Source organism: Temnothorax americanus, unplaced genomic scaffold (assembly GCF_048541705.1).
Source record: "Temnothorax americanus isolate GAGA-0224 unplaced genomic scaffold, ASM4854170v1 Scaffold124, whole genome shotgun sequence".
Taxonomy (NCBI): domain Eukaryota; kingdom Metazoa; phylum Arthropoda; class Insecta; order Hymenoptera; family Formicidae; genus Temnothorax; species Temnothorax americanus.
The window spans coordinates 225,819-238,390 of NW_027509258.1; the positions used below are offsets into that span (position 1 = coordinate 225,819).

Genomic DNA, 12,572 nt, shown 5'->3' on the forward strand with positions numbered 1-12,572 from the left:
AGAATATCTTGGACGCGAATAACTTGGGTCGAGAACAACCGCGATGATCGATCAGCGACCAACGCGTGTATCACATGCATTATACTTACGAGAAACTCGTCTCTAATAAAGTACTTGGCCCTTATGACGTCCGGCAGTTCCGAAGGATCCGCCGCCATCCCGGGCTCGACCGGTGTTTGGTAGCGCGCGAATTCCGGGAAATAATCCTCTAGTTTGTGCTTGCCCGCCTTGATCTTTTCCGCTAATAGATCTTGCTTGTTTAGAAACAGGATCACCGAGATCGTGCGGAGCCACCTGCGAGAAAAGAGATAACGATCGTCAGAATCGTCGGGATATCGATACGATATATCGCGAATTTTAAAGATGCCCGTTGTAAAGTAAAAATCGGAGCTGCATACCGATTGTTCCAGATACTTTTGAAGAGATCGAGACTCTCCCTGAGTCTCAACTTTGTAGGGTCTTCCCTGAGTACCATATTATAACTACTACACGCCGTGACGAATATAATCGCCGTAACGTCGTTGAAGCATTGTATCCATTTTCTTCTCTCGTCACGCTGGCCACCGACGTCGAACATGCTGCAAAAGCGGAGAAACGTTCAATAAAATAAGAACCTAACTGCGGCATCTCGCGAACCGCGTCTAACGATCCGTCCCCTTACCGCAGTCCTTATCCGTTTAAGACCGTTCGGAGAAATAACACTGATATTACAAAAAGCTAAGCCGCATTTCCATGCAAGTCCTTTGACTTCTTATAGATCTTCGTTGAAAATAGATGTGTCCAACCGTTTTAGAATTTATATCACGGTATTATATATCGGATTTTCTTAAGATGATACTCGATCTTTAAAGTTACAAACGGACGAATTTCTCGAGTATTTGTTAAAAGCGAAACGGTTACGCGCGCGCATACGCGAGAGAGGCGACAACAAAGGGGTGTGGTGGGCCTATAGAAAATAATGTAGGGCGTCGCGCCGTACGTGACCCGCGAGTGAACGTAAAAAGGGAAAAAGTTGCGGAGGCGTTAACGCGGTTAACGGATTTCAGCTTACACGTTATAACAGTGTAAGTCTTGCCCAGTAGCGGCCGTAATACATATAGAAGTGCTAGGGTAAGATGCGCGCCGCCGCCACCGCCACTGTGCCACCACCACCGCCGCCGCCGCTTTGCGTTTATATTTACCGTCGGCCGATGTTACTGTAATACGTCGGCTATATATAGCCCCACGACATTGGAATAAAGCGCGCGCGCGAGTAGCAGCGTGTCGCACTATGGGACTTACTGAAAATTTACTTTGTCGACCTGAAATCGCGTCTCAAAAATGCCGGACGTGAGAACTCGACACCTGAGGATATCCTGCAACAAAATGCAAGCACACGTTACTCCTACACGTACGTAAGTAACGACCGCGCGAGCGGCGCGAGATCGCTTTGTCAGCGCCGAGCGAGAATCGAGGATCTATAATGATCGGAGTAATTTCAATTTTGCAACGCCGGAAATATAAAGGGGAAAAAAAGTTTCCGACATGTCTGAACTCGTCTCGAATTTACCCCGTCATTATCGACACCAGAAGATTCGAACGAAAGAAAAACTTTAATAATCACCTGTTCCGTGGGCGTGTAATCCGGCTGTTTTACGATGGCTACCTTATCTAGAAAACTGAAACAGAACAAAGGAAAAATTAGTGATATTTACCTGCGAGCGTCTAATTCGATTAGATAATTCATAATTTTTCGAAAGACTTAGATTCGTTGCAAAGCAGCCAAAGCAGCGTTGTAAACATTTGCAGAGCACCGGGTGTGTATTTTTTTAAATATTTATTCGACATATTCAATAACTACGTGTGCCACGGCATCCGCAATATTCCATGAATATTCCGTGCGTTACGCGTACCGAATGGAAAAACGAAAAGACGTGCATTCGACGCACGTTTCATTAAGCGAACGTTACCAATCCGAGAAGGAACAATTGCAAATTTTTATTGCCACTTGGCAAAAATACGCCTAACTGAACTGCGCAAAACATACGCGGTGTTTCTATCGAAAATTTGTTTGTATCAAGAGAGAGAATCTTCAACGGTAAAATCTCGTGAATTATTATTTTTCAACACTATTATAAATCTCCTAATTCATCAATCTGTGCCGAGCTGTAAAAAAAGAAAAGAAAAAAAGGGAAGAACAAAACGTTAAGTATATCGATAAGAGTATATACCCTGCACACCTTCTATTCGACGACGTGGCAACATGAATTCGTCAAAATCAAGTTGAACTAGTTTCGATCGATATGCGGGGCATCCGCGATAACAATCATTGTCAATCAACCGCATCGTTATCGTGAGAGCCACTCCATACGTCCGTATGTGGTCGAAAACGTGTCTCTTTCGTATGCGATATAAATGTAAATCAAATTTTTGTCATTCAAGTCTTGAGTTTTCGTATTTTCGAGCACGAACATAGACGAAAAAACTAATGTACACACATATATATAACGTATCATGAGAAAAACACGCATAAAAGATATCTGCTCTAGAAGCGAAATGCGTGTTGAGACCTCGTAGACATTATTAAAATAAATCGCGTCACAATTTGTATTTTATCGAGATTCGATACGAGAAATTCAGAATTTAAGTTACGCCATTTTGACAAAGACAGGAGGATTACGTCGTAAAAGTAAAGAAATATCGAAATAGTGCATCGAGAAAGGTATGCGCGTGGCAATCTTGTCGCCACGGAATTTTTCTTCGCGCATGTATGCATTTATTTTTATCTATTTCTTGCAAAGTGCATAGAGGAGGTATGTACTATGTACATAGCACGTCATTTTCCATATGCTTCAATTGCACGTACGAGAGCTTCTCAAAATTTACACAGACCCGTATATGCTTTCTTTATATAGTCTAGAGTCTGGAGTGTCTAGACTACAAAGAAAGCATGTGCCGAGCGTGTCGAAGAAAAAGGCACGAATCTAGAAAGAAATAATTCGATAATAAAGTTATTTTTTCCTATATCATTTCTCTTGTGTATTTGATATACTGATATATGTATAGATACACGATATATGCTCTGATCTCCGAACTCAATGTAAAACAGTTTGCGAAAACTGATACGAAAACGAGAACGAGAACGAGAACGAGAACAAAAGCTAATGAGTAAATTTTAAATTGTACATGACGATACTTGTATGTGGTTTAATCAGCATTACAATAAAACGTTTATCATTCGCGTCAATGTTAGATATTATAATCGAGTAATTTGAATAAAAAAAAAAATCTTAACGCGCCTTTTAGATCTCTTTGAAAGACACCTGTAAAAAGTATACGTTTAAGATTTTTACGCGTGTTCTCTCACTTTTAGAGAGAGATTTGTTTCATTCGGAAGAATAATTCGACCGCGAGAACTTCTATTTAATTAAAAACCAATGCTTGACGGCGAAAAGCGACTTATTCTTACCCCGAAGGGGTAATAAATCATATTGGATCACGCAACAATAAATCGTATTATTATATCCGCGCCGATCTTTTGTGGCTGTTATTCGCGATATTATCGCACTACATAGTTATATTAGTTGTACGAGAAACAGCGTTATATATTGACCGCACAACATTATATGTATACGTATCCCCGTACGTCCCTGGGTGTAGAACCGCGGGATAATAATAAACCATGTTATTATATTCGCCATCGATCTTACGACTATTGCTCGCGGTACGATATCCATCAGATTGTTACAATTACATCAGACATTACCGCTGTACGACAACTCTGCATCGCGCATTATGCATCCTACGTATATCTCCGCGCGACTCGCTGAAATAGAGAACCGCCGGATAATAATATAAACCATCATCATATTATCACATTTGCATTGATTTTCTACCCGGATTGAGATAGGACGTGTACCGATTATCGATAGTATATCTCGTTACGTCCCCCGCTGTTACCAAAATTGCCAAATTATTTTTGTCGCGTGTCTATCGATTTTAGGGAAGAGCGCGCGTGCAGTCCTCTCGAAATAAGAAAAGAGGAGGAAAAAGCGGGACGGTGATCGGAACGTAAAGACACGAGAAATGCGGAATCGAGTGGTCGTTTTTAACCGTTTAAACGCGTCGCCGGAATACGGGACAATAATAACATAATGTTATCAAAGGCGGTCGCAGGCGGTCGATCGGTCGGAGCCCTCCGACACAGTGTCAACTTTCCTCTTTCGATCGAGCCGCGTTCCTGGGTCGGCCGGGTTTGAGCCGATCCCTCTTTCTCTCTCCTTTCCTCTCCTCTCTTCTCTCGTCGCCGCTCCACCGGAGCGAGAAGAGTGCCGTGCTCGTGCTCGGTAGAGTCTCGGACCGGGACACGTAGGATGCCGCAGGATCCTACAGGAAACGCGTCGACGATAGCGCGCACACCGCCGTCGCGACGGAGAACGGAAGCGGATGCTGAAGAAGGGCGGAATATCCCTTGGGGAGCGATCAAGGGAATCTCTCTCTTTCTCTCCCTCTCTGTCTCTCGCTATTTCGCGTCCCGTGTTTATACTCGCGTTCGCCCGCAGCCTCCCTTCCTCCGCCCTGTCTCCACCCTCTATCACCCTTTCGAAGAGCGAACATTCTCTTTCTCTCGTGCGCGTTCATGTACACGCGCGCGCGCGCACACACACACACACACACACACACATTCAGCTCTCTTTACCTTTCTCATATACCCGCTCTCATTCACACTCGCGCCCGTTCCTTTCTCTATGCCGAGACCCTCTCCCTTCGCGATCCAGCCTCCCTGCCTGCGCACTGAGAGGGCGGAGGGAGCCCACCGAGAGAGAAAATCGATCCTCGACGATGTCCTACCCTAACTCCAACCCCTCAGCCTCGCCGGGTGTGCATACACGCCCCTCTGGCACCCACTTTCCGCGATCCGGGTCATGGGTCACTGCCACCGCTCGTTCTCCGCTCGCCGTCAATCGTATACGCAAGGGTTTAACACCGCGTGCGCTATTATCGCGGAAAACGTTATAAAACGCCTCCTCTTTTGCGAGATAATTAAAGGTCCGCGTATCGGGAGTAGTAGTAGCGATAGCATTTATTAACAGCTCGATACTGATTCTATATTAGAAACTATATATTCTACGAGACTATATATATATATATATATATATATATATGTATATAGAAAGGATTAAACAGTTTCAATAATAAACCACAAAAAAAAGAAATAAAGAAGGACTGAAAATTATTGAAATAAAAATTAAATGGTGACGTGATAAAATAATATTAAGAGAATACAAAATAATAGTGTAAAAAAATAATTTGCATACAATACGATGCCACATGAATGATCTCGTCAACATGTGTGCGGTGGATAAATGAAAAAGCACTTGGTCTCTGAATGTGCTCGAAAGATACGACAGTAAATCGTGCCAAGTATATCGACGACACTAACGAGACGTAATGCGATTACAAAACTATAATTTGCTTCTAAAGGATACCTGATGTTTGTGTAATAGCTTTCTTCCCGAAAGCATATAGTTGGGAGAGCCTGCTATTATATGTATATTCAAATTAACACTGGAAACTTTAACTTTTTGAAACGCTATACTTTTTATAAGTACGTGCGATTCGGTCGATTTTCGACGAGAAACTTTTGCCTCGAAAATACATAGATAAATACTTTTGAAACTCTTATCATGAAATTATATATTAGATGTTTTTAATTCAACTTGCATCATTATATCGATTCGAACCGACTAACTCTGCTTCGGCAGCAAATTATGAATGTGATATAGGGAGAAGAGAAAAATGGAGCTAGAGCAAATTCCACTTCTCTGTCTTTAGACACAAATATACTCTCTACTCAGAAAGTATATATAATATATCCCGCTTCGAACATATAGTTGTACATACACAAATGTATTTCGAATATATTATAATTAAAATTAGAAATCAACTTTCCTTTATGTTCTTCTCAACAAATAAAATAAAATAAAAAAAAACCATCACTTTTACATAATTAGAAGATGAGGACTAGACGTTATATATACTCGAAATTACATTGCGGCGTGCTTTATTCGAAGGTGTCTGCGTTTAAATAGGAAGTCATTGCCAAAAGCGATCAAATATCGCGCGATTTATCTAAAACAAATACTACGATTAGAATGTGAGAAAATGTACGTCGAGTTTCTATAGTTCTCGCGATATACGATAAAAGGGGAAAGAGAGATCCGCGTATCTGCGTGTCTATACGGTCATATAGGCTCGCGAGAGAAGGTAGGTCATGGAATTGGCGCGCTCCACCAGAAATGAGGCTATCGACCTCCAGAGAATTGAAAGAGGAAGGAGGTCGTGACCTACTGGCGGCTGCTGCTGCAGAACGATTTTCTCGTTATCGCGGCGTGCCCTCCCCGTTAACACAACCCTCCGCCGAGACCTTGAGCCGAGCAAACGTGACAACGTTGTTTCCGACAGCGATCCGGGCCAGTCAAAACGCGTAACGTCAGCGGGAAATAATAAATGTGACCAAGAGTATTGTACAGAGTTGGAGATCGAGCCTGTTGAGAAACACAGAGGTATATATAAATAAAACACTTCAATTTACTCTTTTAGTTAGCGATGAACGCCGCTATCGATAATAATTTGCCGCTTTCTCTCTTATCCGGCGATTCGTTTATATCGAGAATAAAACGTAGGATCCTGTATTTAAGATCGTCTTTTCCTACAAAGCAGCTATACATACGCGAAAAGCCTGTAACTGTCTCCCAGCCGGACTTTTCACACACATCCACATTTCCGGTCCGTTCACTTAATTATTTTCTATCCGATATCTCGCAGCGCTTGTCGAACTCTATCGCCGCGAGCGAAATAGAACCGGCATACGGTGCGCTTCGTAGCGATCGACAAAATGCCGCGTCGGATTTTTCAACCGCTTCCGGTTAAAGGTTAAACGTTCGACGTTCGTTCGCGAAGAATTAATTCGCGACGACAAAGCGGGGACAACGATGAAAGCCGGATCGTGCGCGATAATAACACGTGTATCGACTGATGTCGGCAGCAACAGCTAGCGAAGCCCCTCCTGTGCTCTAAGCTCCGATCACGTTATCGAGCACGATATAGAATATTATACACGAGGTGTTGTTAATCTATAGTCCCATATACAGAGCCCCACGGACAATTCTGAGGGGATGTGTGAGTTTCCTTTAGCGCGAGACTGATTGGCCGCCATTCTCTTTAACCATTTCTCAATCCCTTCGATACGAATACTTGGTACGTGATTTTAAATTAATTTTTAATTTTCTACAATAAATGATTTCACCCGTGATTCGATACGACTTCAACGAGCGTTAATTCTAAAAAAGTCCTAATAGCTCCTAAAAGTTTGGGATGTAATCAACTTTACGATAACTAAGTTCAAATTAGCTGCCAAACGACATTAATCACCGACTGTCTACGCGATCCTTAACTCGCTATGCATATATACGGTGCGATGACACCCGAAACCCGAGACACCCCGTATGCAGGGCCGGTAGCCGGAAAGTGGGTAACGGGTTAACTTCTAGAACTACACCTACTCGACATGTAGATATGTAGGGCCGACGCCGACGGCGACGTATCTATATAATCAGTATGCGGCTTATGCGCGCTCAAACCGCGCACAAGCCACGAATCCATCGCACCGTTTGTACGTACATATAAGGCGTATAGCGTACTCCGGCGAGAATCGATAATGTTACAATGAAATTCTCGAGTCACAAGCGGAATAGGCCGAGAAATTCGAGATCGAGCTGAAAATTTTTCGAATCGCCGTGGTCTCGAAAAGGCTCCCTCTCGACATCGCCCGTGGCTCCGGAATTTAAAAGGGATATAAGACTACGGGATGAGCGGTCCGATTACGTTTTGGCGATTTTAAAATCGTCCTCATTCGATTCGATTCGATATCGCGCACGAGGGAGCCCGATGGCCCTGATCTCCTCGCTGCCGTTACAAATTGGAGTTTGGAATTTCAACGCTCGCGCGATCATTCGCTCGAATCGTAAATATTTGACGGACCTGATGGCGATGGCGGTTCCAACCGCGCGCTACCCTAACGTCGCCGACGCCGCGACGTGCAATGTGCGGCGGCTCTCAACCGTAAACATTAAACATCCTCTTTGTCTTCCGTACTTGGGCGGGCGTGCAAAACGAGAATTTTTCTCTTAGCCGATACCAAGCTGGAGTCCTATGGATAATGTCGGCTTTCGTCACTCGTCCCTTCTCAAAACACTAATTTTCCATCTTTTTCTCTCCCGTTAAATTTTTTCTATTAACTAGATCAGAAAAATCCAGTTCGATCGATGATTGGGGGAAAAAAAACACGCGTCACCCAAAAAGAACGGAAAGTGTCTGTAATCGTTCGTCATTAAATTCTTAATTCGATGAAACTCCCGTTTCGCTATCGTAAATGCGATTATTACGATAAGTCGCAAAGGGCGACTTATAATTAAATTAGTCGTAGATACCTCCCGTAGATCAAAAAGACGAGATCAAAGTAGAGTGTAATCGTGTTACGATTATGACAAACAACTGTTAATTGTAGTATATTAAAAGTTTCGGGTTTCTTCATTCCCTATAGCTTTGTCCTTATAAATCAAACACAAAATTTTCGTATTCCAACGCACGTTGGTAGCGGGATACACCTTCTCGTTTGGACGTTCCATTATTTCGAGGGTGTTGGAGATAAGAACGAATAAAAATAAAAAGAATCACTGTGGGCATATGTATCGACGGTGAAGAGAGACGCGCGAGAGCGGCTGTCTATCCAAACATTTACGAGCTATGTGTACAGCAGCATCAATAATCCGCGCGATATAGACTATAGTGCCTAAATATAGCGGCGCGCGTGTTTCCTTTTTTAAGAGGCGTCGAGGTGTGTTATCGCGTACGTGAAACGTCGCTTACTTCTACGATCGAGACGAGACGCACGACGCACGCTTAAAATACTGCCAGTAACGACACGCGGTACCACATGCACGCACAAGTGGAATTATATGTATTTCTCTTTTTTTTTCTGATAACAATTACGCACGTGCACGTCCTCGGCTCATTACCTCGCGTCGACGCTAAAGATCATTCGCGATCCGAAAATGATTCCCGTTAAACCGACAATCAATAATCGCGCGCGTTGTCGCGCACGGTAATCGGGTGATGGACAAATATTTATTTTCCATCGCACACTGACTCAGATTCGCGATATTTTCGTGACGGAGTACATATCGTTGCGCCGTATTTAGTGCGCGTAAGAAGGTCACACTTTTGCTATGTCAATAGCGCGTTGCGTGCGTTTACAAAATAAATTTCTACTGGCGAAATAACGATTATCCGAAATCGTAACGCTGAAAAAGGCAAATAAAATCAAAGAGAATATTCTCATCTCTTTTCGAATTTCTTTCTCCGGAAAAACTCACGGAAAATTCGCGCGATATTTCTGTTGCGGTGTGTCAGAAATTATTTGCGAAAAGCAGGATATGACAAAATTTGCGCGTTTGCCTCTACCTCGTACGCTACACACAGTAAATAGGCGAACGTATCTTTAATATATTAGATGCAGTTATAGGCACGGCCACTACATGCCGCTACATACCGCAAGATTATAGCCATTCTCCGTCATCTATACGAATACGCTGAGAACGCTATATCTCACCACCGGAGCGCGATGTCTAAAAATACATCGCGCTATTTTTAACGTCAACCATTCGTGCGCTGCACGAGAGAGAGAGAGAGAGAGAGAGAGAGAGAGAGAGAGAGAGAGAGAGAGAGAGAGAGAGAGAGAGAGAGAACCACACCGCCAAGCCGCACTAATGGAAAAAAAAAGAGAAAATACAATTTTACGAGTAGCACGAAATATTGATGAAGGCGAGAGAGAAAAAGAGAAAGAGAGACTCTTGTCTCATCAGTCGCGAATAATATACCAAAGTTCGAATAGAGAATTTGTTTGACGAAAATGCATGCGTTTTTCCTGCTCTCTCATATTGTGTAAGGCATTATTTAAAAATATGCTAATTACTCCGTTTATTTGCTCCGTTTTATCTCGAAATTTTCAGAGTTGAAATTTTAATAGATCGATACAAATTATGTAAGAAAAATCGATACACAGAATGTTTCTGGGTATGTTATGTATATGTATATCGGTAAACGAATGATGTTGGTACTATACGATTCTAACAGAAGAGAATGTACATGTACGAGACTGTCAAATTAAAGTGTTTGGCGACCTGACAGGTGTGAAAAACAGTCGCATGCCGATTGTTGGCTAAACAGATAAGGTCGTAGTTTACGCTAGAAAGATTTACGTCTTTTCTTTTATATATAAAGATCTGGTGCAATAATCCTCGCGTTTAAAATACCAACTACTATTGCATTCGATCCTGCCGTTTACAGTTCTCTCGTCTATCAGATGCATTCGCTGTCGTAATCTCATCGCATTACGCGACGATGCCGCTTTATGTAACCAAGTCAACGCTCGTATCATCGAATTAGCGTACAAAAAAGCTCGAGGTTGGGTCAATTTGTCGAGAGAGTCTCTGGATAAACGGGTGGCCCCTATTAAAGTGATTACCTCGTTAAGGCATTGTCTCCATTGGCATTAAATCGGTGTCACAAGTCTATAAATACACGCGCGCATATCGTATCTATACATATAAATTTTTTTATAATTTTTTTCCGATATATTTGACACGTATAATAAATTTGTTCACATGTGCAAAAATTAACTGGAAAAAATTTAAAAAATTAAAAAAAAAAAAATGGAGATAACTGTTAAGTACTACAATCGAACGATAGAATAAAGATCAAGCTGTATTTGTTAAACTAGATTTGTTCTAAAAAAAAGACCTCGTCCAACGCGACGACAGATTCGCGATGCATGGTGGTGTTATCGACGAGTAAGCGTTATCTTACCCGGTCTTACCGCATTTCTTATCGTGCTCGTGATATCACCCCCGTAACAGATTACAATAACCGCGCCTCATATACTCTATTCGCGCGTATATAGAAAGATCCGGCTTGATTAACGAATCAACGGATAAGTGCGCGAAATTCAATTGTTTTGCAAAAAGCGCATCGTACGAATCGTTAAAAATGTTTGACGAAATTTATTAGTTGTAGATTTATTTTGGTACGTTACTCCAGCATATGCGTTTCCGAATGGGCTGGCTGTGACGCGGCGTCAACACGGTCCATTGATAACGATGCCGGTTGTGCTATTTTTATTCCTCGCGGCTCAACTCCAAACCAAACGGTATGACGTATCGTTGAACCCTTTCACACAAGTTTATAAAATAAAACGACTTACTATTTGGCGCAGTCGATGAGTTGATACTCGTTACTCCTCTCGAAGCTCTGTTGAACGCCTCGATCTTTCCAAAGAGTTTCGACGATTTCGTAGAATTCCTGAAAGCAGAACACGCGATGACCGATGATTAGACTCGATTGCAATGGCGCTTCTGCGAATCTTTTCGAAAAAGAAGCCTATCTCCCATCCTAAAATATACGATCGTTTCGAATCAAAAAGAAAGCAGCGTGTAATGACTGATAAATTACGATAGACGTTTCCAATGTTGAGGATTTAAATCGAGGATAAAAATCTGTCGTAAACTAAATCTTTTTGAATTCGAAAGCGCAAGGCGCAGGTAAGCGTGCGACCCAGTGAGCAACCCGATTGCGATGTAAAGACTCCGCTGCGCGCTGGAGTGAATTGAACGGCACAAGGCACAAGCCTCACAGTACGACCTATTCGCGTATATTTATAGCACATTTATCATCGTCTTTATTGCACAGAATTGCCAGGCTCTTGTAACGTTTGACGTCTACGTCGTCGTTAACTCGCCGCGAAAAAAAACGTGCCGCCCGCAAAATCCGCGACGTTGAAAAATGAAGCTGAACATGCGCATCTACACATGCGAGGAATGCGTAACAAATACCGTTTAAATCGACCGCAGAGATTATTCAATCCTCGCCTCGTGATTTATCGGAGAAATATTTCAAGAAAAAAAAAATACCGCGGCGAATCGCTTAGCTGCAAAAACGATTTTAATGGGTTTTTATCAATTTCACGTGGTCGGAAAAGTCAGGAAATATTTGCAAATTGGAAATCCAGTTGCGACGTATAAGTATTTTTATCATCCAAGGTCCTTTCGATCACTCAATTATTTAAAACTCGACAATCCCATATCCCTTAAAAGATCAGTGGAATTTATTCTTCTTTTCTCGCGCGCGAGAGGCATTATATTCAAAATTCGCACTCTACCATGACGCATTCCACGATCGCGTTACAGCCCATGCCATGCATTTAGTAGTAAGTTAAAATCGTAATTTGAACGTTACGTAAATAATGGTGGCCACAAAGGCTACACGCTTCGCGTTACTAACGGAGAATGTCGGGCGCATTAATAATTTAGGTGTTATTGTGTCGGGAAACTTAGTTTCCTTAAATGCGTGGAAGGTTTTGCGGAAGGTTGACTTTAGTCACGGGTTTCTGTGACATAACACATTGATGGTCTCGAAATTTATGAGCTAGGACGTCTTGTTTCGAGAGAAACTACTGCGAGGATGCGTTCGCGATC

The 12,572-nt window shown here is 42.4% G+C and overlaps 1 protein-coding gene across 1 annotated transcript in view; it reads right to left on the reverse strand.

Annotated features, from left to right (window-relative positions):
• Nucleotides 1-12,572, reverse strand: part of Galphas (G protein alpha s subunit) — a 31,483-nt gene that overhangs the window by 8,597 nt on the left and 10,314 nt on the right. Inside the window, exons 5-9 of the mRNA XM_077399312.1 lie at nucleotides 11,303-11,400; nucleotides 1,604-1,658; nucleotides 1,282-1,355; nucleotides 399-578; nucleotides 90-294 (exon numbers count right to left, since the gene is read on the reverse strand). Of these exons, the coding sequence (XP_077255438.1) occupies nucleotides 90-294; nucleotides 399-578; nucleotides 1,282-1,355; nucleotides 1,604-1,658; nucleotides 11,303-11,400 (612 nt within the window). The remainder of the gene's footprint in view (nucleotides 1-89; nucleotides 295-398; nucleotides 579-1,281; nucleotides 1,356-1,603; nucleotides 1,659-11,302; nucleotides 11,401-12,572) is intronic.